A 27,936-nucleotide genomic window follows, 5' to 3' on the forward strand; every position below is an offset into this window, starting at 1 on the left:
CAAACTTTGAGTTTTATAAATATAGAATGGTAATTTGTGCTGTTATCCCCAGCAGTTTACTCCCCAGCAGTGATGCGGACCAATCTTGTATTTAAAATTAAAAACTAGCCAGACCCATTTTTGTTTCAAGAACTTTCTCACATTTTTGTTTATCTTGTTTTATTTTATCAGTATAAACAATTACAATAACAGTTAATAATGCAATAGCAATAACAGTTAATAATGCAACAGCAATAACAGTTAATAATGCAATAGCAATAACAGTTAATAATGCAATAGCAATAACAGTTTCTATTTAAACTACTCAAGGTTAAATAAATCTTTGAAAGTGATTTTCGCTAATGCTAGTTTTTTCATAGTTTATACTAATAAATCCTATACTAATAAATCCTACTTGTGTGTGTGTGCGTGCGTGCGCGTTTGCGTGCGTGCGTGCGTGTGTGCGCGTGTGTGTCTGATGCTGACTGAAAAGTACATAAATAAAAATAAAGATGTAAAACCATAAAAATCATATTAGTTGGTAAAATGTGATTAAGATATGATATACACTTAGATCTAAGACAATGTTTGCATAGGTTCACTCTAAATTTTATTGTAGTCAGACGTTCTGAGGGTAGATTTGTCAAAACTAAGATTGGTGTGGCTTCTGATGTTATTAGCCTTAAGCTTTTACTGGCTAGGCAGCAGTCATATAATTGTTGAACAGACTGCAAATCTGAAACGCCACTAAGTTTCATAGCTGATTTTACTACCTTTTGTAATAACTTCTTAGTCATTGGGGATATGGGAGAAGACAACTACCAGATGGTAAGTCAGAACACTTTCGATAAAAGATTTATAGCATGTTGTTATGAGACTAGCGTTGATACACAGTTTATGCCGCAGATATGCCGCAGTTTATTAGTAATATGTTGTCTTTTGAGAGCTTTGGATTCACACTTTTCATTACTGGCTTTAAAGTTTAGTTTCTGGTTCAGAACAGTGCCAGTGCTGAACTAAGTGCTGAAGAGGGTGCCGATAGGTGCCTAACAGTGCCGAGATAGGTGAATTCTGACACCTGCTCAATAGCCGAGTTGTTTATGACTAGATTGTGTATCTATTGTGTATGTCTGTCTGTTAGTCTGCGCAACTGCTATGCTTATTTGCATTTTCCGGCTAATTTCGGCCAAACTTTACATGCATGTACAGTTTCTGTCATGCCTTTCACAAGGTCATCAGAAATATTTGGTTTCAAAGCCCTATCAAGTTTTTGAGAGGCAGCTCTTAAACATTCTCGCTGCCGGCTGTCTAATATAATTTTTAAAAAATTGAAAAAAGTTAAAAAACTGCATCGCAATAAAATGTATTGTTTGACCAAAACCAAAATTTTGCACATTTGATAAAATTTTTGTACCATTTTAAAATGATTAAAAACTAAGATCTTTTTAAGGGTATAAATGGTAAAATTCTGTAAAACTGACTTCCTTTACTACATCGCAAAACAACAAAATTGATTTAAGAATTAGAAACAATGTGCACTGATAAAGGCTTGAAGACCCATCTTGGAGCTAAACATACACTTTAGCCATAAAGTATATACATGAGGTATATACTTGTGTATGAGATATAAATGAGATATATATATAAATTATGTAGTATATGTAGTTTACACTGTAACACTGTAAAGTAAAGTACTCAATAATCGAGTCAATCATTACTACTATTAGTTTCAGGCAATCGCGTTGCAATGTTTTAAATAAGTTTCATATAAATTATATATTATTATATATATATACATTATATAATACACAATTGCTTTTATTTGTGTTTTTGTCCACTCTATACGGGATGGCTGAGCTGCACATCCTTCAATGACCAAATCTCAAACATTTAGGAATTGCATCACAAAAGGAATGTTCTTTATTGCTGAGTAGATAAGGCATCTGACCATATATCAAAAGATTAGAGGTATAAGTCCCAACAAGGTCAAATTACATTCTTTTGTCTTTTGTTTCTCATTTTTTATAGAATTTTTTGTCGCAATTCACACACTGTTGCTTAAGCAAATCTCTATTGTACAATTTCCTTGTCTCTATACAAACACATATTCAGGTGATAAAAGTTTCTTTATATAATATGAACTTACACAGAAGTTTAGTTGATTTTATCAGAAAGTACGTTTCTATCATTTGCGATTGTTTTAATTTTTGAGATGATCTGATTACCAGGAGGTTTCAAGATTAAAGGTTGACTTGAAACAAAATTTACATTACAGTTATTTGATATCAAAAGATTCACCATGTCTTACTCTGTTGTGTTTTAGGTGCAAAATATGTGGAATGTGACTACAAGCTCTTAAAAGCTAAGAATGAACAGGTAATCGCAGCCACACGAGACCGCCGTAGTTTGGATTCTCTTTCCAAAACGGCTCAAATGTGACGTAGTTGTGGACGATGGTTTCTGTTTACACTTTCATGCAACCTTATTCGTCGAGATATTTTCACAAATATACTTCACGCATTCAATAAAACCATATCTATTGTTCTTATGCGTCTATTTTATTGTCATTGAAATGCTGTCACTCATAGTAATGATATCTTATAACTTACCGTAAAATTTATTTAATTTTTTAACCTTACCTCGAAGGAGTACATATCATTGTCTGATAATCATGACGAGCCTGTTGGTCACCTGTGATAATAGAAAAGTGCCGCAAAAATTATTTGCGAAGTATTGGGTGACATGATCAGATTATGACTTGACGATTACATCAAGCTGAAACAAAACTGTAAAGTGGCGAGCATTTATATTTGATACGGGGTATTCGGTACTTTCAAACATTTTATACATTCAAACCTTTCAAGCTATATAATAATATACATACCATATTGTAACAGCTCAAGTCGAAAATTAGCTATTATATTACAAATTTATAAAAAAATAAAAGGAATTTGAAAAGGTTCATCTAGAAGTGACTTCGTTACACAGCATTGGCATCAGTTTGGTAGGCACAGACGCGTCTCAAACAGTACAGAAAGGACTGATACAGAAATGGTTAAAAAAAATAAGAATAAGGATTACATCAGATGATAATCCCAAATGCTTTGAGATAATCTTAAATGCAAAAAATGTTACTGACCTTGTAAATGGATCTCCACACCACTCTCTTTGTGTTAGCTTGTGCTCCACCACTTAGTTTTATTGCTTTTTAAAGCAAAATAAATTACATGCATTTTCTTTCTTGCAACATTATTAAAGCACATCAATTATATCAGTACTTTTATTACATATTTCAGTACTTCAGAGTCTTGGCTTTCGAATGAGCCTTTATTCAATACACGAAGAATAATATAACTATAAAAAACAGGGCGACAAAAGTATGTTCTGCAATAAAAAAACACTTGGTTGTGGTTCCCACAATGTGATGTCATAATTAGCATTTAGCCTTAAGTCCTCGATTCCTTTCGCTGCCATTGAGGCTGCGCTTTTCTGTGACAATCTGTGCTCTTAAACCCGGAGAATGCTAATAATAAACTAGGATTCTATACAATCAACAATGCCCGAGGATCGTGCTAACGTCCGACCAGTACAAACACATGTTCTGGGTTAACAGATTTCGGGTGATGGTTAGAGTTTGCTTTGTTCATACTTAGTTGTAGTAGTATTATTATGTGAAAAATTTGTATCGCTTTCCATGTTGCTTTCTAAATATGATTATGCTTCAATAAATATACTGTCATTGACAAAGGTAATGAAATCACATCAATTAAATTGTGACCTGCAGTGGCGTGGCCCTAGGACTATATGTAAACTGCACTCTCGGTATTTCAATGCTTGAAATAAATTAGCCTCAGTCGTGCCCCTCAACATCACAATAAAAGAGAGGGCTAGTGCATAATATCATCGTAAAAATATAGTATGGGGCTTGGAATCTGAGCTATTTATCATAGAAATAATCTGTAGATGAAAAACTAATGACACTGATTCCTTTGTCATCTTCATTGGTTCTTTGGAGTTGTCTTACCTTTGCCTGCTACCAGCGTCATTATTGTAGTTGATAAATATGAGCGGTAAGCGATAAAAATAAGCGGTAAGAGCACACAACATCGAATATGAAAATTTTGATGTCATAATTTGTGAGCCTATACCATTGAACGTTTTTTGTGGTAGAACTCTGGGGAAATCCTATAAACACCAACCAATGTCTGTCTCACCATGTCAAACAATGGCTCATTTGAAAGCCAAGATATTGAAGAACCAGAATAAGCTGAAACAGTACTTATGTAATTGATGTGCTTTAAAATGTAAATTAATACTCAGTGTAGCTCATATGAGAAAACTGGCACACAAAACGTACAACTTTAAACTGTTAATGGTTGACTTGCAACAAACTCTTAAAAGCTCAAAAACAAAACGCCGCCGTAGATTGGAATCTCTTAATTTATCTGACATATTCATTACAGTTTGGTTATCATCCTGTCAAGTGATGTTCTCACGTGAATTGAAAGGCCAATAAAAGTTCAATACAAAAATTTATTGTAGCACTAGTTTATGACAAACACTTCGGGTTTTACCGAAGACCCCGTATCAAATATAGATTCTCGCTACTTTACAGTTTTGTTTCGGCATTATTCAATCGTCAAGTCGTAATCTGATCACGTGACCCAATACTTAGCAAATAATTTTTGCAGCACTTTTCGGTTATCACAGGTGACCAACAGGCTCGTCATGATTATCAGACAATGATATGTACTCCTTTGAGCTAAGGTTAAAAAGTTTAACGATTTTTTATGGTAAGTTATCAGATATCACTGCTAAAATTGACAGCATTACAATGACGATAAAACAGACGCGTAAGAACAATAGAAATGGTTTTATTGAATGCATGAAATATATTTGTGAAAATATTTCGACGAATGAGGTTGCATGAAAGTGTAAACAGAAACCATCCTGTAACAACTACGTCCCATTTGAGACGTTTTGGAACGCGAATCCAAACTACGGCGGTCTCGTGTGGGTGCAATTAACTGTTAGTTTTTTAGCTTTTAAAAGTTTGTAATCACATTCCCATACATTTTGCACCTACAACGCAACAAAGTAAGACATGGTGAATCTTATGATACCAAATAACTGTAATGTGAATTTTGTTTCAAGTCAACCTTTAAAAGTTGACTTGCAACAAAATTCATATTACAGTTATTTGGTATCAAAAGATTCACCATGTCTTACTCTGCTGTGTTGCAGGTGCAAAATATGTGGAAATGTGATTACAAGCTCTTAAAAGCTCAAAAACGAAAAGTTAATTGCTGCCATCACGAAACTGCCGTAGATTACACAGAAAAGGTAAGAAAGTAAGAAAAAAACAGGGTTTAGAATAAAATGGTGCGTGAAAAATAGTACAAACAGCCTAAAACATCAAGAGATAATAAGAGAACAAAATTGGTACAAAAAATGTGAGTCAATCTACATGCCTTTATTTTCCAATACAAACAAAGGAAAAAAATATTAACTCACAAAATAGGGCGCGATCATGACCGAAAGGTCTCACACAGCACTAAGCAAGATAGTAGTAATAAACAGCCGTCACAAGCTGTTCCCTGACATGGTACGGTTAACTACCATTGTAGACAATAATGTTTTAACATGAGTTATTCCTAAATAAAGAGGTTGATAAGAAAGTTTTGAAATAAACTCAAGGCATTTCAAACTGTAATTATTAACAAATCCTAACGGATTAACAATTGTATCTTTGTTTTCTTTTATTATAATTTATTATTATTTGTTATTAGTATTTAATTATTGTTATAACTTTTAAGGTCGTTAGACCTAATGCATAAACCTCATTCACAAAGCCCATGCACAGACTTCTATATGCATCATTAAAAACTGTAGCTTGAGATCTTTATAAATAGTTATTACTTGCAAACCTTTTGGTGAATGCTAAAAAGATACTGTATTCATAATTGGCTGTGTTAGCCGACTTTTCTAAAACCTCCAGATGGAGAATTACTAGGTTTATCAGTGTGCATTAATGATCATGCATTGATAATTTTTCTCAAACACCCTTAATACTATTGAGGCAAGTTATTCTAGTCATGTACCATTGTTGAATTGATGGAATGTTTGGAGTCCGGGACTTTGCATCAGCCAAGTTATTTGGTGAGAAGGGTCTCTTGAATCGTGAGTTCATATTGGATTACTAACTACCAGAGACTAACTACTCCCAGCATGCAACCAGGTAATCACTATGTTTCCATGATCTGCATGTTGAAAAAGATTGAGCCAACCTGCAAGAGATCCGCATCACGGAAATGGCAAAAAATGAGCAAGTTAGGCGAGTTTTACCAATCGAAAATCTTTATTGAAAGTTTCATGCATGCGCATGATGGAAACGGTACTTGCAAATAATACGCATTAAAATACCGCTCGCGCTATTCCATTCTAAACATTTTTACACTTCAGTAGTTTTTATTTTGATTTTAGCAGTTCCAATGCAATGGCTAATATTTAAATGTTGCTAAGCGTAGCTAGTTATTGACCTGTAGGGTCAATAACTAGCTACGCAGTCTGATCTTACCAAGCCTAGCTAAATGGTTAAATTTGCATCGTGGGAATGTCCATAGAAACACTTAATTGCATAGTAACTCCACTTACCCACAACTCCAAATGTGCATCATGTGTGTCATGGAAACCTAGTGGCTAACACACAGCTGCCCTGCAAACATACAAAACATAAAATGAGGACTTCTAGAGATAGAGGAACTATTTATTAGAATTGCTATGACTAGTTTGCTAGTAGACTTGGTGTTATAATTACTATAAGGTTGGGTAGATGAACTCCTCAAATTTGTGGCAAAAGCACCAGCAGAATTCACAAGCTACTGGCAGGAAATATAGGCTATCCTTGCAGTCAGTCGAGTCGACTAAAACTGTTTATGGATGTGGCTCATTTATGATAGCAGATCTCTAATCAACTCGATTACAAACAGTCATTTGCCATGAGTTTGTATTTTCTAATTACAATGTATCTGCCTCAGTGTTAACTTCACCATTACGCTTACCTTTTCATCCATAAAACTTCATGCAAATTTTAAAATGATTGAAGCGATTTCTGGCTTTGGCTTATGGCTTTGCCGACCATATTTATTCTACAGATGGGAATAAATCAAGATATGCTAAGGATTATATCCTGACAGCGTCTGCCAATATATACATTTGTTTATCATGTAGTTGCTATCCCGGTGCATCTATGATCTATCCCAGTGTTTCACAAATGAAGTTTTTTGCTTTAAAAAGATGTCCAATTCAGCCTCCTGATTCGAATGGTTGATGGTTTAGTCGCTGTTGGCCTAACCCATGCACAAATGGTGGTACCAGATTACATAAATTACTGGTTGCAAGTTGATATAACCTGACCTCTGACCTGACTCGGATCACAGTAAATAAATTGACAAACTTTCCTCAAGAAACTTTCCAAAGCATGTTGAAACTCTTTTTAGTTATTTAGCCAAATATCTGTTTAAATTTTAATTTGAATGTTAGAAATATCTAAGTTGAAGTGATCATGATTTCAGGTTTTTTGTACCTGTATGCTTGATGTAATCCCAAATTTACTACTTAAAGGTGTTGACCAGTTTTCTTTTTGCATTACTCATATCAGAGCCATAGAATTGGTGTTTACTCAATTTAAAATTATTATACATATTTATTCAATATTTTAGGAGGAGCAGTTTATTTATAAAGTATTTAAGTTGTATGCAAAATTATTTAAGTTATGTGTCATACAATAAAAAGTTATTGCATTTATGTAACTAACAATATTCCTCATGTTCATACCAATTGCTTTAACAGCACGGTACTATTCTTGATGCTGGTTTAGGTCACCCAACAATTCCATGGATGCCACAAGCGCAAGCTGTGCCAAACTGCCCTCCTGGTGAGTTTCTGTTCAGTTCTTCATCACTCCAAGTTAAGTATTTTGTGTAGTTTCATTAAAGAAACTGTAATTAATAAATACTCTGCATTAGATAAAGCTAATAAGTGACAATTAACAATTAATATTTTGTTCTGGAATTTATAAATAAGCTCAACAATATATTGTTGAGCTTATTTATTTATTTTTATTTATTTATTTATAGATAAACTTGCGAAATGCAATTGAAAGAAAAACAACCGATCATAAAACAATTATAATAAAATTAATAATAACAAAAATAATAGTTCTTTATCTCTTTAGCCAGTTGCTGGTACTTACTGCTCTTTTCTGGCTAAAGAGATAAGAGATTCTTAATAAGAAACTGTGGAAGACGTCGGTTAAAGTGCTGCTAGTTGTGATAGGAACCCTGGAGACGTCAGTTAATGTGCTACTAGTTGTGATAGGAACCCTGGAGACGTCGGTTAAAGTGCTGCTAGTTGTGATAGGAACCCTGGAGACGTCAGTTAATGTGCTACTAGTTGTGATAGGAACACTGGGGACGTCGGTTAAAGTGCTACTAGTTGTGATAGGAACACTGGGGACGTCGGTTAAAGTGCTGCTAGTTGTGATAGGAACCCTGGAGACGTCAGTTAATGTGCTACTAGTTGTGATAGGAACCCTGGAGACGTCGGTTAAAGTGCTGCTAGTTGTGATAGGAACCCTGGAGATGTCGATTAATGTGCTACTAGTTGTGATAGGAACACTGGGGACGTCAGTTAAAGTGCTGCTAGTTGTGATAGGAACACTGGGGACGTCGGTTAATGTGCTACTAGTTGTGATAGGAACACTGGAGACGTCAGTTAAAGTGCTGCTAGTTGTGATAGGAACACTGGAGACGTCAGTTAATGTGCTACTAGTTGTGATAGGAACACTGGGGACGTCAGTTAAAGTGCTGCTAGTTGTGATAGGAACACTGGAGACGTCAGTTAATGTGCTACTAGTTGTGATAGGAACCCTGGAGACGTCAGTTAATGTGCTACTAGTTGTGATAGGAACACTGGAGACGTCGGTTAAAGTGCTGCTAGTTGTGATAGGAACCCTGGAGACGTCAGTTAATGTGCTACTAGTTGTGATAGGAACACTGGGGACGTCAGTTAATGTGCTACTAGTTGTGATAGGAACCCTGGAGACGTCAGTTAATGTGCTACTAGTTGTGATAGGAACACTGGAGACGTCAGTTAATGTGCTACTAGTTGTGATAGGAACACTGGGGACGTCAGTTAAAGTGCTGCTAGTTGTGATAGGAACACTGGGGACGTCAGTTAATGTGCTACTAGTTGTGATAGGAACACTGGGGACGTCAGTTAATGTGCTGCTAGTTGTGATAGGAACACTGGAGACGTCAGTTAATGTGCTACTAGTTGTGATAGGAACACTGGGGACGTCAGTTAATGTGCTACTAGTTGTGATAGGAACACTGGAGACGTCAGTTAATGTGCTACTAGTTGTGATAGGAACACTGGGGACATTAGCAAATTTAAAGATGCGTTCACATCAGCCAATTTTCAAACTGAGTTGTTGTGGCGAATCTCTGAACGACCTTTCGTTTACACCAGGATGAGTTTGGACCAAGAGTAGGCGGTTATGTTATTTTTAGTTGCTGGGTAAAATAACTTAGGCTGATATATTTTTAGTGAGCCAAGATTTACATTTTGTTGAATGTTTCCTTTGATGTTTTTCGTGGACTTTTTTTAGCAAGTTTACTGATTATTTTGTAAGGTTCAGCTCATCACTTATAATGAATACCTATAGGGAGGACGATCATTTACTAAGTCAATCCGCTTTAACTATTATAGCAGCGGCATAATAATTAAAACAAGTGCTTCAATTATTAATAGCACCCTTCATCGGAGCTATTAATAAAATTATTAGTTGCGAGTGAAGCTATGACAAAGAATGTGCATTATGAAAACAAATTTGGTGTTCAGTTTAAATAAATATGCATGACTTGCTATGAAAGTGATTTCATTGACTATTCACATTGAAAATCAGCCTCTGATCGTTCACAGCCAGATAAAATTTCTCTCTGGACAAAATCAATCCCGAGCTTATTTTTTCTTGTCACAAGATACGATTCTTGGTCAGTGGGAAAATCAGCCAAATAATTGACATGAAATCAAATGGTGTGAGTGCGGATTAAGAGAGAAATTAGGGAAGTTGCACATGACAATGAAGGAGATATACAGTTTCTGCTCTGTTGTGATCTGCAAGATTACTATGGAAAGTACTAGATATCTGAGAAAAAAGACCTTACAGGACACCAGTTTACTAGCAGACAAAAAGATGAAGACAATCAATGATAAGCCTAACATATCGAGTTATTGATTGGATTGGATGACTCTAATAAAAGTTGATCTAAAATACCCACTGGTACAACAGACAATCCTGTTAATATGGCTAACATCCTTAGGAAGGGTCTTAGTCCATCCTAGCCTAGTGGAACTGAGTTGATGACAGAAAACAACCCCAGCTTGAGCCGTGATAAAACCTATAATAGTAGTAATAATGATCAAAGTTGACTACTGGAAATCTCATTACCGCTATCAATATATGGGCTGTGTCCAGATATGGAGCAGGGATTATTCAGTGGACGAAGCCTGAGTTACAGCAACTGGACAGAAGGACGTAGAAACTGATTACAATGCATAAAGGTCTTCATCCAAGATCTGTTGTAGATAGAGTATATGTTGAAAGGGACCAAGGAGGAAGAGGATTAATGAGTGTAGAGGAAACTGTGAATTACGAAAGTCACAGTCTGAAAGAGTACACAGAAAGCAGCTCATTCGAATTTATAAGAACAGGGGGAAAGATCATAAATACCAACAATGAAGATGGAAGACAAGAGTATAGAAACCATCAGAAAACTGAACGAAAGCAAAACGGGCATGATAAGCCAATGAACGGACAACATCTAAGACAGACAGAGAATCAAGCAGCAAAAGAGACATGGCAATGGATGAAGAGGGGATGTCTCAAACGAGAGACTGAAAGCCTGATCATTGCTGCCCAGGATCAAGCATTAAGAACCAACTATAGGAAGGCCAAGATAGAAAAGTCAACAAACGGTCCGAAATGCAGATTGCACAAGCAGAAAGATGAAACAGTGTCCTACATAGTCAGCAAATGCAGTAAGATCGCACAGACAAAATATAAAGGGTGGCATGACAAAGTGGCAAGTGCAGTGCACTGGAGCATATGCAAGAAAGATGATTTGCCCCACACAGAAAAATGGTACGACCACCGTGCAGAAGCTGTATTGGAGAATGAGAAAGTGAAGCTGCTATAAGACTTCAATGTGTAGACAGACAAAGTTATTGAAGCTAGAAGACCAGAACTGATGCTAATAAACAAAGAAACCAAACAGTGTCAGGTCATAGACATAGCAATACCTGGAGACACAAGTGTAGTACAGAAGGAAGATGAGAAGATTGGTAAATACAAAGAGCTTGGGTTCGAGATAAACAGACTGTGGAAGGTGAAGACTAAAGTGATACCAATAGTAATTGGTGCACTCGGAACAATCTCAATGAGGCATATAGCATACTTGGCGGAGGTGGGAGTGAACATGTCTTTTGAGACTATACAAAAGATAGCCATCTTAGGAACAGCTCACATATTGAAGAAGGTCCTCTCTTAGTGGAATTGAGGAAGATGTTGGGTCTTTTGGTTTTTTATTAAGAGCCGGACTCAACACAGACTAAAACCAGTCACCTACCACCACATGACTGGGCAGAAAAACTTTTACAATAATAATAATAATAATAATAATAATAACAATCAAGAGGTAACAAGATCTGACAAGAGAAATAAGAAGAGTATAAAAAAGCAGCAGCAAACTTGCATCTAGAAACTTGACATCATCTACTTGAATGAGTAAATGCAGCTGCTGGAAATAGAGAAGAAGGAAGTAGATAGAGTACAATTCTCTGCCCTACTAGAATCAGTGAAAATACTGAGAAAGGTGTTGGATATCTCAAGTTAAGGGCCCTAGCCTAATACCAACATATCACCGGCTTAAGAGCTGAGGAAATCAACAAGGACATAATAATAATAATATTAATAATAACAATAACTATATTTATAATCATGAAAACCAACTTGAATAGTTAGACAGCAGTGCAAATTTATATCTCACTTGCACTGCATGATTTAATAACAAATTGGTGTGATGAGATTTACACCGAGTGGGGGACTAGACCTACTTCCTTCATGATTGTTCACACAATTCCAAAGGCCTTCTCAGCGTTGTGTGAGGTATTTACTCCAAATTTTTCTGTAGATGTAGATCCTAATAATTATGTTACCACATGTATCTGAGACCAGGTTGTGTCAGAGACACTTTTGTGTCTCTGACACAAAAGTGTCTCTGACACAAAGCAGGTTTCTACTGAGCTGCTTAAAGCGAATAAAATCATCTTAATATTTCAATAATTTAAAAATGTAGTTGAAACAATTGTAGAGGTAATTGTATGTACTATATTTAACAAATATATAGGTCTACGTAAGAAAACGACATGTTCGATGCGTTGCTTGTGGCAATTTGTTATTAATTGTTATTTGTTATTATTTGTTATTTGTTATTAAATTGTTGTTAATTAGAAAAAAACACTCAACCGAACCATAAGCGTTACTTGAGCAAATCGTGACAAACAATCAAGCAGATATTCACATATGACCTAGCTTGAAGTGAGACTGGGATTTCAGCATACTTTTAAAACAGAAAATAAAAGAACACCCTTCAGATACACTACATCAAACATAGCTTAACATTGAACATAGGGGAATAATTAGAGTTGTCTTCTTCCAAAGAAAGTACCTATAACTACCGATGATGTCATATCAGAGTGTAATATTGGTTCAAACACTCACTCATTTTTATGGGTAACAATTTACGCAGTCGTCGCCTGATTCCTTTTTTTTCCTTAAATGACTTTGAAGTAGATTTCAAAAGTTAGAAATTACTATTATTGAAACTGGTACACATATTTACTTGTTGACTATTTTCTCTTTTTTCATTCGTCAGGCAAAAAATATTCCTAAAAAATTTTCGGAATGTTTTTTTCAACATTTTTTAGAATTTTTTTTCAGTTTTTTCAAATGGCTTTTTAAATGGTTGAAGAAAGTTACGCAGTGCCAGAATGGTTTTTTTGTAAAATTATATTGGTAATAATAATTTTAATTGATATGAAACAGCTACTGATTTGCTTGTATTCCACATACAAGCATTTGCATACAAATATATTGCATGTATTGTGGTAGATACAGTAATGTATTAATTACTTTAGAAAGTTACCTGAAGATGAAAACTATTGTTTTTAGAGGCTTTGAGGACAATTAAGAGGGACAAACAGGTTCCGTTAATGTTTACTTTGAGAATAATACTGCCACCCTTTCAGTAGAAACATTAATCTTTGTTTGGTTCTCTTCCACAATATTATTTTAGAAAGACTTACAACAAAAGCGTAAAAATTTAAAATGGATTTTCTAGCAACGAGCTTGTGCACATCCTCTCCTTTAAAATGGAATTTTAAAAATTGCCTTATTTTTCGTTTTTCAGTTACATGTATGTTATTTGCTTCCTACAGATGAGCTAATAACTAAACTCTAGTAATTAATTGGTTTTGGTCTACATATCTTAGGAATTCTTTCCATAAATAATAACTTCAGTTAATTATGTTGAACTGACAATCTGGCACTGTATGCTAGACATGTAATAAATAGTATATTCACTATTAATTAGGAATTATGCTCTCGGTACGGAGTAGGCAACTCCAATCTATTCATGTATTACGATTGTGTGAATCACATTTTCTGTTTCCTGTTTCTGTTCGGCAATGCTTTGTACTTGTTGCTAAAAATAAATCATCAGAATTAATCTGCTTACATCGGCCTATTATGGCCACCAGCTCAACAGGTTATGGGCCCAGTGCTAGAAGCAGACTATATTTTGATGGAAATCAGCAATCATACACAATATGGGAAACGAGATTCATCAATTATCTCTACACACAGGATAGGGCAGTATACAAAGCCATATTACCTAAAGGAGACGATGATGATGATAATGATTTTCCTACCAAGAACAGAACAGCATATGCAGAACTGGTTCAAGTTCTGGATGAGAGATCATTACAATTAATTATGAATGATGCCAAAGACAATGGCAGAGATGCTCTCAAAGTACTAAGACAACATTACGCGTCTATAGAAAAGCCGCGAGTATTAACACTATATGAAGAACTTACAACCTTACGTATGCACGATAACGAGGATATTACTGACTTTATTATCAGAGCTGAGCGTGCAGCTACAGGCTTGAGAAGTGCAAAGGAAACCATTTCTGACAATCTCATCATTGCTATGATACTAAAAGGTTTACCAGAAGCATATAAACCATTTGTGGTCATACACACACAGCTAGACAAAGCAAAGTCTTTATCAGACTTCAAAGCTGCCGTCCACAACTATGCTAATACCGAAGCAATGCGTCTTGCATCACAAACAGCATCTGCACTAGCGACTCGATCTACAATAAGAAAACAACAACCGCGTGCTACTGCCAATGCCACTACTACACAACCAAGATGTATGGCATGTGGTAAGTCCAATCACACTTCATCTGAATGCCGTTCTAAGTCTAAACTGAAATGTACCTTCTGCCTAAGGCAGGGACATATTGAAAAGGTATGTCGTACCAAAGAACGAGCCCATAAAACAGGTTCTAACTCAACTGCAAATACTGCTACAGAATCAACTGAATTCTCATTCACCGTCAGCGCAGATGACACTGAATACGCCAACACGATATATCACAATGACAATAAACTATTAGTAGACTGTGGGGCCACATGCCACATGGTCAACAACTCCAGCCATTTTGTATCTTACGATAGAAGTTTCGACCCGAAGCGACATTTCATACAAATGGCAGATGGACACAAGACAAATGAATTGGTGACAGCCAAAGGTAAAGCTAAATTTACCATAATCGATTCTAAAGGCAGGCAACAAAATGTGACACTAAATGATGCACTACTAGCCCCTGAGTTTCCAGTTAGTTTGTTTTCGGTGCAATCTGCTGTGCAAACTGGTGCGGAAATAACATTTGCGAAAGATAACACCAAACTCACAGCTAACGGTACAGATTTCGACATAGCCCAACACGGTAAACTGTACTACTTACACACTGTATCCGATACGCCATCAACTATCAACACCGCTGACGAATCAGCCAATGTTACGAAGTCACTAGATGAATGGCATGTAGCCCTAGGACACTTAAACCACGAAGATGTTCTCAACCTACAAAAAGTAACACTTGGTATGAAAGTAAGCCAAACTACATCAACTCCAACATGTACTACATGCACCACCAACAAAATGACACGTCTACCAAAGTCACATGACAATCCTCCTATCTATGCTACAAAACCTCTAGAGCGTGTACACTCAGACCTATGTGGTCCCATATCACCATCTTCTAGAGAAGGACATCATTATATCATGAACTTTATTGACGAATATTCAAGCATGATATTTATCTATCTACTACGAGCTAAAAGTGAAGCACACATTGCGCTACAACAGTTTCTCGCAGACATTGCACCTATTGGAAAGGTAAAGGAACTACACAGTGACAATGGAGGTGAGTACATGTCTGACTCATTCAAGAAGATACTGTTATCAAATAGTATTAAACACACAACTACGGCACCCCATACTCCATATCAGAATGAAAAATCCGAGAGGTCTTGGCGTTCGCTACTAGAAATGTCAAGATGCTTGTTAGCTGATACAGAGCTTCCTAAAAGCTACTGGTCCTACGCTGTGCGACATGCTCAATATCTGAGAAACAGGAGCTATCAAAGACGCACTAAGTCTACAGCCTACGAGTTATTTACTAACGCAAAACCCGACATGTCAAAACTTCATAATTTTGGTTCCCCTTGTACCCACTACATTGACGGATACAAACAAAAGCTAGATAAACGTGGGAATGTAGGAATATACTTAGGTGTCAATCTGCAAAACCATGGATATTATGTACTCAGTGACAACAAAGTCATCACGACGCGTAATGTCACTATACATGATAACAGTTCCCGAAACCATGAAATGCCTGAGGTAGATCCGTGTAGCATGCCTCTCCGTGGTACAAGTCAAGCCATAACAAGGGACAATGATTCTGGTACCATGCCTTCGGACCAGGAACCTGAGCCAGTGAACCAGCCAGTAACACTACAGCAAGCTGACCATAGTACTGAGCAGACAACTTCCATTCATGTAGCTACCAGACCACGTAGAGAGAGGAAAACTCCACCTTATCTATCTGATTATTATCTGTCAGTAACTGATTATGCATACACTACAAACCTGGTTCCTCTCATACCAACGACTTATGAAGAGGCAATCAAATCTGATAACTCTACTCAGTGGAAAGCTGCAATGGACGCTGAAATATCTACACTGCAAGCTAATGATACATGGACCATAAAACCTCTTCCTGTCAATCGTGAGGAGACCAAAGGCCGCTGGGTGTACACCATTAAACAAGGCAGTCAACCAGGCAAGATACAGTACAAAGCAAGGTATGTGGCCCGAGGCTATTCACAGATAAAGGGTATAGACTATGACGAGACTTATTCGCCTACTACTAGGTTCACATCTATTCGAATTCTACTACAGAAAGCTGTAAATGAGAACTTACACCTACATCAACTTGATGTAAAGGGTGCATACTTAAATGCTCTTATAGACAAAGATATCTATGTACAGCAGCCTCCTGGATATGAGCAAGTGGATGCCAGAAACACACATCTCACATGTCATCTAAACAAGTCACTATATGGACTAAAACAGAGTGGCAGGAACTGGCACACCACGCTAACCGACTATCTGAAATCTATAGGCTACGCTGCCAATGATATTGATCCATGTTTATACACTAAACAAGATGGAGATGATCAGATAATCATTTTATTCTGGGTAGACGACATCATAATTGGAAGCAACCGCCAAGAGCTGATAACTACCACAAAGCAATCCCTACATGACAAGTTTAGAATGGATGACCGTGGTAAGTTACAATGGTTCTTAGGCATTGATTTTCGACGACTAGCTAGCGGCAATTACCAAATGTGTCAAGAACGTTATGCAGAAGCGATACTCAAGCGTTTCAACATGACAGACTGTAAGCCAGCTAAAACGCCAGCCGAGAATACATTAACACTCAGAAAGGCTACTGATACCGACAATATCGACACTAACTTTCCATACCGCCAAGCTATAGGAAGCCTTATATACCTAATGACAGGAACCCGACCTGATATCAGTTGGATCGTTTCCAAGCTTTCTCAATTTTTAGAGAAACCAACTAAGTCACATGTTGCTGCTGTGAAAAGAGTTCTGCGCTACATAAAAGCTACAAAATCATACTCTCTCACATTCACACCAACTAATGGCACATTGCTAGGCTTTACTGATTCTGACTGGGGTGGTGACTGCGATGACAGACGCTCAACCACAGGGTACCTCTTTAATCTCGGAGGCACACCCATTAGCTGGAAATCGCGTAAGCAACCTACTGTTGCATTATCATCCAGCGAAGCTGAATATATGGCGATTGCAGAAGGCACCAAAGAGGCATTGTATTTACGACAACTGTGTTCTTCTCTTGGTATGCCACAATCTAATCCTACTATTATACATGTTGACAACCAAAGTGCTATCGCACTAACTAAGGACACGGCCAGCAAACATAGCCGCACTAAGCATATCGACATCCGTTTCCATTTCGTTCGACAACAAACTGCTATATCGTATGTACACGTCGATACTAAAAGCAACCTAGCTGACCTCCTAACTAAACCACTTGGTCGAATTGCTCATTACAACCAAACACACGAGCTCCAGCTTGAGGGGGCATGTTGAACTGACAATCTGGCACTGTATGCTAGACATGTGATAAATAGTATATTCACTATTAATTAGGAATTATGCTCTCGGTACGGAGTAGGCAACTCCAATCTATTCATGTATTACGATTGTGTGAATCACATTTTCTGTTTCCTGTTTCTGTTCGGCAATGCTTTGTACTTGTTGCTAAAAATAAATCATCAGAATTAATCTGCTTACATCGGCCTATTATGGCCACCAGCTCAACAAATTAAGTTGAATCAACACAAATTATTTAGATATAAATACGTAGAATTTGTCTTTTGTATCTATTAATTACTAAAAGCAAATAGATTTGTTGGTGAATCACATTATCAACGGATATACCAAAGTTGACGCTTAATCCATTAAGAAAACTTTTAAACAAATTTTGTTTTATGGAGTCTACAAAAATTACTGCTAATTGCTATGGTTACAATTTTAAAAACATCATTTTGTAAATAAGTATGCATCTGGTCATTTCTTCATTCTTTGCTTCATTTAAATGAGAACCTCCTAACAGGAACAAATAGTATGATGAATGTAAATAATATTTCTATGAAAAAGTTTTTTATAGCAAATACATGTAGCTTCAAAGGAGTGTGTTAATTAGCACACAAAATATCATTATTTTATAAGCACTAGCAGTCTAATGAGCTGAGAGAGATTCTCAGCTCTGTCGATAAAACACATAATTTATTCCTGAACACCTGAAAGTGGTTGATTACCACAGGTGCTAGTGGTGGTCCACCAGGAGAAAAGTTGTGGGTTCAAATCCTGCTGGAAACAAAGTTTTTCTTTTAACTTGCAAGTGTGGCTTTGAACAAACATGGCTTTGACTAAAACATGTTAGAAGCATTTACAGCGCCTAGTAACTATGACGTATCAATAATGATAGTTTATAGACTTCTCTCTTGAAAATACATTAAAATATATAAAACTGTTTGCAATTTGATTAATACTAAAGCTTAGCCTTGTATATAGAAGCAAGTCTCCTGATCCCAGATCGTATTAATAACTTTCAGTCATTTGTGAAAGCACTTGGAATAGCTCAATTCACCTGGAACTGACTTTCATTTTTAAGCTTGTGGAACGCGATAAATAAAATGGTATAGGCCTACACTTTGGTATATATAAACCAAAGTGTATTGAAGACCTTGCTTTTTCATCTAGTGAAGACCATGGTGAGTGTTTATATAACAGTGACAATGCCAATACTTGAAGTTGTTTACTCTCAGGGTTGGAATACCTCGCCTCTGTTGACTGCTTTCACATACGCCAACAGGTGGAGCTTCTAGAAGCATTTACTGGCTTTGAGCAAGCGAATAAATATGAGATACTCAACTCTATCAATCAGCGTGTCTACTTCGCTGTTGAAAGTAAGTCAGCGGTGTTATTGTAGCAGGTTAGGCTGCATTTTATTGGTTCCATAGTCTGTGTTCAGTGCCATTACAGTCAAGCTTCGCAATATAATGTTGCATCTTGGGATGCGTTTTAGTTTTACCATAGACTGAGTTGTGTGCTGTTACAGTCTAACTTAGCAATGGATGGTTTTCCCCATTTCATATTAGCCTTGTAAACTGAAATGTTTACATGTTGGAGCAAATATTGTTTGAAGTATACATTGGATTTGGTTTAATTTGTTTTAGAATCCAAAGACAATGCTAAATGTTAAAAGAAACTAGACGGAGTTTTAAAACAAATGAATTTATATGAAACAATGCAAATAACTAAATGAAAAAACTTAATTCATAAAGTAATAGTAATCATTAAAAGAGTTTATACTGGTGCTTTACTATATAAAAACAGATGTGTAGACCTTGTAAAATTTTGTGGTGAAGTAAATGATAGAATACATAGCATAGCATACTGTAAGTTATTGTAACTAACATTTGAATTCATTTCATTTATGCATGAATATTATTATTGGCTGTTGACTGTCTGTCTGTCTATCACAAATCAAAGAAAATAACACTTGGCACAATTATTCTGTGGCGCTGCAGGGAGGCTGATTTGCCCAGTGGTAGAAGAGTCAGTCTGATATGCTGAATGTCATGAGATTAAGCCCTGCATTGGTCAAAATTTTACTCTCAATAATTGCGTGTACAGAAAGTTTGTGATGGCTTGCTATTGTAACACATTTTAAACAACTGCTATTGTAATGCAAAGATGAAAGGCTTTGACATTCATACTGCACTTCATTATTTCTAACAATTTAACATTGGCGAAGAAATCACATTTTTATTAACAACGAATCTGTGTGTCTTTGTAAACAAATCTGAAATGAAGCTGATACTAGATAGAAAAAAGTACAACAAAAATTACAATCTGTTCAATAAGCACCACTTATTCCAATGAATCCAATATACATGAACTATTTCTCATTTGTCAGTTACCAACGTCAATGAACAAAGAAAGAGGTGGCTACCATATAATACGAACAATAGCGATAAAGAAAAATACTTACGATAATCGTTTTTGCAGTAATTTCAACTATTTTATTACTATTAATTTTAAAATTTGATTATAAACAAACTGAATGATAGCGGTAAGCAATGCTGCCATTCAGCTTGTTTCGTTATTTGTTTGTTTTTATTTCTACAAACTCTTTTATTTACAAAACTGTAATGCTTCAAGAAATTGCAGACAACATGATTATGATAAAATTATTCTAAAAACATTCATGACCACTATTTGCTCAAATGTTACGTTGTATGTCAAACAAGCCAAATGTATAATTGGCTGCAAATTGCAGTTTAACTCTACATTGTATTACATGAATTAAGAATTTTGATTTGACCTTGAACTTTTGAGTGAGCAGTATTAAGTTTACCCATTTCTATTTAAGCTCAAACTCAGGTCTACAGCTAACTTGTAAATGATGTATACACTGTTTAAGAGCACTAAAGCTATTTGGAACATTTATATTTTGTATATGCTAGTCAACTAGTGAATAGCAGAAACACTGCAACCTAGATATACACTGTTTAAGAGCACTAAAGCTATTTGGAACATTTATATTTTGTATATGCTAGTCAACTAGTGAATAGCAGAAACACTGCAACCTAGATATACACTGTTCAAGTTCAACTTTGTTTTATCTAGAAAACCTAAGTTGATATATAAAATATTTCCATAATAATTTAAAACCGAAAAAAATCTTATTCAAGTGTCTTTTATCCAAACACCTGATCACAAGCAATAGTTATTGAACAAAGGTTGCAAACAACAATAGACGTATCTTTAATAGATTTGTCAAGCAACAGTGCAGATGGTTCACTCTATATTGCTTCTTGAATAACAATATTCTTGGAGATATAAAATGATTATAGGCATGTTTCGTGTATCAAATACAAAAACAAGGTTTACTGTAAAAATGGATTATACTTAAAGATATAACCTATATATTTACAACAATTTGGAATATAAAGAATACTTACAGTAGTTGTTAGTCAATCAGAGCTATATTTATTTAAACCAAATTTTTGGTGCTTGACTAACAGCTAAGTATTCCAAATTGTTGTAAATATATAGGTTATATTTTTAAGTATAATCCATTTTTACATTAAACCTTGTTTTTGCATTTGATACACGAAACATGCCTATAATCATTTTATATCTCCAAGAATATTGTTATGTTATTCAAGTAGCAATATAGAGTTAACCATTTGCACTGTTGTTTGATAAATCTATTAAAGGTACATCTATTGTTGTTTGCAGCCTTTGTTCTATAAATAATGCTTGTGATCAGCTGTTTTGATAAAATACACTTAAATAAAATTTTTCTCTGTTTTAAACTTATTATGGAAATATTTTATACACCAACTTAGGTTTTCTAGATTTATTCACTCTGCACACAGTGTACTTGTGCCCTTTCTTTACCATCCTTGAGGAAACTAGAGTTTTTAGTAATAACATAAATAATGATACATATAATAATTTTTATTTAAATACCTTAAAACCTATATTTGAACACCATCCTTAATTTGAACGTCGCCTCTAATAAAGTGCCACTCTAAGGAAAGGGTTGAAAAATAAAGGGCCATGGCATTTAAATAAAGGTTTTAGAGTATATCTAGTCTTAAATGCATGTGTGTAAACATACTAATAAATAAATGGGTATAAATAATCAGTGTTCTGTTGAGAACATAATACTAAAGGGAATTTAGCTGAAAATAATCTTAAATGTTCAACCTTTGAAGTTGATTGTTTAGTAATCATGAACTATTAATAAATATTGATACCTCTCTTTATTGAGTTATTACTATATAGCATTAAACTGGTACGCAATAAATATAATAACAAAATTCTACTAAACTTTGTTAGTTTTGCGAAACACTAAAATATATTTTGTAATCTTTTTGCGTAGCTTAAAATGGCAAACTTTATAAATATATGAACCATCTATAACAAGCTAAGCTTAGAAGCTTATTCAAATATTTAAAAATAATTGTTAAATTCTCAGCATAACATGATAGTTTCATCAAAATAACCCAAAATTATTGGATAAAACTTTAACAAAGCTGTATGCTTTTGATCTGTTAATTAAAACATTATTATAGCTTCAAGCTATTAGCTATTATAAATAACAAAATTGAATTCTCACAGATAGTCCTTTCTATTGAAGTAATAAGCTACGTTTCATAAAATGATTGTTCAGAAAGTAGGTAAACCCTATGAAGAGATGAAAGGAAGAAAGTGAAAGCTGCCGATATGTACTATTATTACAGGAACTGACTGCTGCACACGGAACTGCTGTGGTAACAAGAGACCATTTGAGATAAGTCTATATGATGCCTACCAGAGAGAGGTGCTCAAACTGAAAAGATACCTCAGAGCTGACAGCTGTTTTTGTCCTTGCTGCCTTCAAAAGGTACAAGAAACTATCTATTCACGAGGGAATTATGCTTGCCATAAATTTAATTTTATATGTTTTAAAAAAGCATTAAAATTGTTTATAGTTTTAAATTAAAATAGTGAAACAAGCAAGTGGAAAATAAAAGGTCATTGAAAGGTTGCTGAGCAGATCCAATGAAATAAATTAACCAATCAAATGACAGTATAACCCTGATTATGGAATCTGATTAGTGGCATTTTTTTCAGTTTTATTACTAAAAAATCTTTAGCACAGTATGGCCTAAATCTATATTTGGCTTTGTGATTGAAAAGCTATTTTTTTAAAATATATATAGTACCCTGAAAACTTGCACTAATCACCCTTAAAGTGAAATATTTAGTTCTATTATTAGAGAAAAATTTGGAGTTTTATCATTTATAACATATAACACTATCTAATATGACATCCAAAGCTAGTGTCAATGATAATTGCAATTGTGTGATGCTAGAATTGCTGTCACAAAGCATTCATCAAATAAATGATATATATTATAACAAACTGCAAGTAATAAATGTGATGTATGTGAACCGGGTTACCTTTGGCTGTTTGCCAACACTCATTGTAAAGAGGTTTGTCTTATAAAGCATTTCATAGTCGGTCATAAAAGTAAAGTTTATTTGAGTTTTATGTTTTGACATAAACAAATAGAATTTTTTTTGTAAATCATTAAAAATCTTCAAAGTTACATTTGTGGATATGTTCAAATTTTTTTAGAAATCTGCAGATCTCTTGCTTAAAGGACTTACAACTTTAAAGTTTACAACTAGCTACATCAGCATAATTCAATAAATTATTAAGTTTGTATAGAAATTAATTAGTTCAATTATTAAAGCGATTATTTTAAAAACTAATTTGATAGAATTCAGTTTCACGCAAAATTTACTTTAATAATTTAAGCATCAATACATTTATTTATTATTGAACCAATTTTTTAATTTATATCTTAACTTGGATCATACCAAAATTAATTTGTTAATCTAAATCAGAAAGTAATTTAAATATTAATGCAGTTTTAAACTACCACTTAATTAGTAAACTAATTCAATTGCAGTTTCTACCATTGCTCCAATCTTGGGTACATACAGTACATATATACATGTATATATAACAGCAGCTAAGAAATAATTTTGTATGTTCGAGATGCCAGCCAGTTTTTTAGATGGAGGTATTCACTGCCAGTGAACAGATGTTGGGCTGTGTGAAACAGACGTGGAGCGTGTGTAAACCACACTATAACATCAGAGATTCTCAGGAAAATGTGGTGATGACCATGCAAGGGCCATGCTTTACGAGTTCCTGTTGCGGTGATGTTAATTTTGAGGTAGTATCAGGTGTTCAGAGCAAATATTTTAGAAACCTTTTTTAATGTATTTAAAACTACCAAAAAAGTTTTGCCAAGATTGTCTAACAGTGTCTGCAGCCATTGGTTGTACTTTTTGCAGGGCATCTGAATACTTTAATAAAAACACAAAAAACTTTATAGAACAAAAGAAATTTTTTAACTGCTAATTTAGCATTTGGTGAAATAGTTAAAAACAAATAAAAAGTGAACAAAAAAATTGAGGCTGTGTAAATTCTTGTCATTATGTTTTGAACGGAAGCTAACTATGTTTAATTATCATGTTATGCCACCTTACATAGTTTTAAAAACTCATAAAAAACGGCTCTTCATAAAATATTGAACAAAGATGTATACCATTATTAACCCATTTTAGATAGAAATCTTTTGACCAAATTTAAATTTTGTTATAATAAATTGGATTAACATCGTTTCTTTGACTTCGATATAAGTAATGTAAAAAGAGAACGGGTCAACATTTTCAGATACAAAAGTTCTGATTATATGAAAAACTTGAATTATTGACTGCTTCAACTTTGATATTTTCAACATTCATTGGAAACTTGCAAGTGATTGACTCACAAAAATTTTCCAACATGGTTCAAGTTTCCTGAGGCAGTTTTTCAAATGAAAGTAAAATTCTGATTGAAAAATGAAACAAAGCATGAACAAATATGCAAATTATGAAATTACAAAACTTATTTAATTCAAGTTTTACCTAGTGTTAAGTTGTTTGCAGTATGCATTAGTCATTATAATATATAAGGCAGGTGAGAGTTCACGATGCTGCGATGCGTTTGTGTATATGTTTGACCAAATAAACAACAACTGAACTCAAAATAGGAACAGCTATACAAGGTAATGACTGGATAATAGACCATAGCTATAAAGAATAATACAGGATAATGACTTTAGCAGTATTGGTCACACAAATATGTAAAATATAATTTGGACCGGATTACAACACGGGATGGCTTTATAACAGCTAGTTTAGGTTGAAGTAAGTCGCACTACTTACCTCTACCTAGTCTTCTCTACCTAGTCTCAAACCTGAGACTAGGTAGAGATACTGCTGAGCCTGAAAGTAAAATAGTAAGGTAAAGTAGAGAATAAGTAATAGTAGAATAAATAAGGTGAAGTAAGATAACATATATTTCTATGAATTTATAATTTATTACTTTAATTTTTGCTTTTTATATTGTTTGTTATAATGTTATGATTTATATCATGCAATGATTTCAAAGCTATGCGTGTTTATGAAAGAGTTGCGAAGGGTTTGTAGAGCTGTAAATGTGCATTACGATAAATATATTTGCTCCGGCGAAGAAGGTTCTTAACATATGGATAAGATCACAGAATGAATTAACTTTGTATGTAAAGGTTTTGACTGTATCAAAGTAATTCTTGGTTTAAGAACTTTAGAGGCATTACCTTTATTAAATCTGCAAATGAAATGTTTACTCAAATATAAAGTTAGTTTAGGTATATACTACGATAATTCATACTGTTGTAAACCTTTTATTTTGAGATAAACTTTATTATAATTATATATTATTACTATTTAATATTTGATAAATAGATGGAAAGTTGCGCTAAGAATTAAATTGGTACTGCTTGAAGTTTTCAAGTAAAATCTTTTGTTGCTATACAAAAATGAATTCGTTAGCTATTCCATCTCAAGTTACAAATCACAAAAGACTAACAGCTACTCAGGAGACTTCAACCAGACTGCTATGTTCTATTTACCAGACATACTACTATGCGCCACTCTCTATTGTCTCGTTGTTACAACTCTGAGTAGTAGCCATGCAACGAGTGGAATCTTTAAAAATTTTATTACTCATAGCTTAGCAGAGATTTATTTTTAGTTCATCAAGTAGCTAAGTGGTGTGATTAAACTGTTGTATTAGCTTGTGTCATACTGTAAATTAAATTATATTATTATAGTGGTTAAATAAGTTTGTTCATTACAACTTGAAGTGGCTGATTATCTTTGTGTGGAGACATAAAGGTTCGCAAAAATAGTTTGTCACCTATAACAGAGAACTACTTATAGCCAACTCTTAAAGCTTATACCAACTGGTACAGAGACTACATGCAATAGATAACTGCCATATTGTAACTGATTGCCTTTCGAGGAAGAACAAAAAACCTTCAGCTTTCAAATCAAGCAAATTTTTTTTTCCTCTGATCAGTATTGCATCTAATAGATTAGTATTTTCAAAAGGTATTTTATCTGTCAGTTACAATTGGTAAAAAATGGCTTCAAACTATAACTTTGTCTGCCAATAGGTAGGAAAACAAGTTTACTAATATAGCTAATATATAAACTACTTTAGGCTTGATACTACCTCTGTTGGAAGTCCTAGAACATTCTTTTTGTTACTCTACAGATTTTAGACAAAACTGGCACAACTCGTCTCGGACTTCTCACAAAGCAATTCTCAGGAGTGATCAGAGAAGTATTCACAGATGCTGATCACTTTATGATTTCCTTTCCTATTGATTTAGATGTGGCAACAAAGGCTACTTTACTCGGAGCTGCATTTCTTGTTGTGAGCTTCATAACGCTTACTACTGCTAGACACTGTATATGCTGACTTCATAAGTATTGTGGAGAAGAAAATATAAATTTGATTTCTCTGATGTTCTAAAACAAAATCTATCATAAGGGTTGATAAATTAGACAATGAAATTCTACAAACAGCCTTTGATTAAGTTGACACTCACAGACGCACTGTGTATATTAACTTATCCATAAGGGTCAGTTACTACTAGGGCTCTAATTTTCAAAAGACTCTGGAGAACAATGACTATAACCTACCTTTTCGAGTCTTAATTAATGCACTTTTAGTCTGATGCGGTTTTCTTAATGGTAAAAGATAAATTTTTTGAAACTTACCTTTGCTTCTTGATTTTCTTGTCATACTAACCTACAGCTAAACGCAGCTCACGAACTTGTTAGTGATGTAAGAGTTATTTCGTATCGGTAAGATATTAAGATTGCAATAACTACCCAAAATGAGATTTGTAATAAAATTATGTTAATACTTCAAACCACGTCGTACTTATAACAGAATAAAACAGCTCATTTGAACGAGGAGTACTGGTAACCAGGTTAATAAACTCTGGATGACTAGTTTTTATTGAATTATTTTGGAAGCCATGTTTGTAGTCTAATGGTGCATGTGTTTATTGTGGTTTTGTTTATAACAGGTTAATGGATATAACAGTTTATAAGAGAATTAACAAGTTAATCTGTTGTAGGACTTTATGTTCTTTGAGAAAAACTCCCAAGGAAAAAGTGGTGATGGCATCGGAATGCTGGGTTAGCTGATGTCTCTATCAAAGTGGTTATTGCCCTGGACACCATAGAGTTATTAAAATTAGTGCAATCTTGTACAAAATCCTGCATGTGATGACTAAGTACCTTACTTTGCACTTCATCAGTCCCATGTGAATATCGATTAACCAATCATCTGTCAGTTTACAAATTTATAGGTTGTTCTTTTGCTTATTTATCTAACTGTGTGTGTCTACTTGCAATTTATATTACCCACTACATGATTCCTTATCCTTACATCTATACAGGATAAGTTCATATATTTTTGACTTGCCTGTCACCTAACCTGTCCGTCAGTGTATACATAAAGCACCTGTTCCAAACAAGCACCTGCCTATTCACGACATTATTCTCTATCATACAAATAATCCATAAAACTGCTTGTCTACTCGCTATTTATTTTCCTCACTATACGTCACTATATCTCTATATCTCTATATCTATACAAGATGTATTTCATTTATTTTTGA

The 27,936-nt window shown here is 34.6% G+C and overlaps 1 protein-coding gene across 1 annotated transcript; it reads left to right on the top strand.

Annotated features, from left to right (window-relative positions):
* The first annotated feature begins 783 nt into the window (after positions 1 to 783).
* LOC137397133 (phospholipid scramblase 1-like) lies at positions 784 to 27,692 on the top strand. The gene is made up of 7 exons (XM_068083420.1): positions 784 to 807; positions 7,831 to 7,915; positions 19,126 to 19,266; positions 22,618 to 22,760; positions 23,944 to 24,105; positions 26,517 to 26,678; positions 27,391 to 27,692. The coding sequence occupies exons 1-7, from the start codon at positions 784 to 786 to the stop codon at positions 27,454 to 27,456; spliced, it is 783 nt and encodes a 260-aa protein (XP_067939521.1). The 3' UTR covers positions 27,457 to 27,692.
* Positions 27,693 to 27,936: the final 244 nt, after the last annotated feature.

The sequence above is a fragment of the Watersipora subatra genome, chromosome 5, assembly GCF_963576615.1.
Source record: "Watersipora subatra chromosome 5, tzWatSuba1.1, whole genome shotgun sequence".
NCBI lineage: Eukaryota > Metazoa > Bryozoa > Gymnolaemata > Cheilostomatida > Watersiporidae > Watersipora > Watersipora subatra.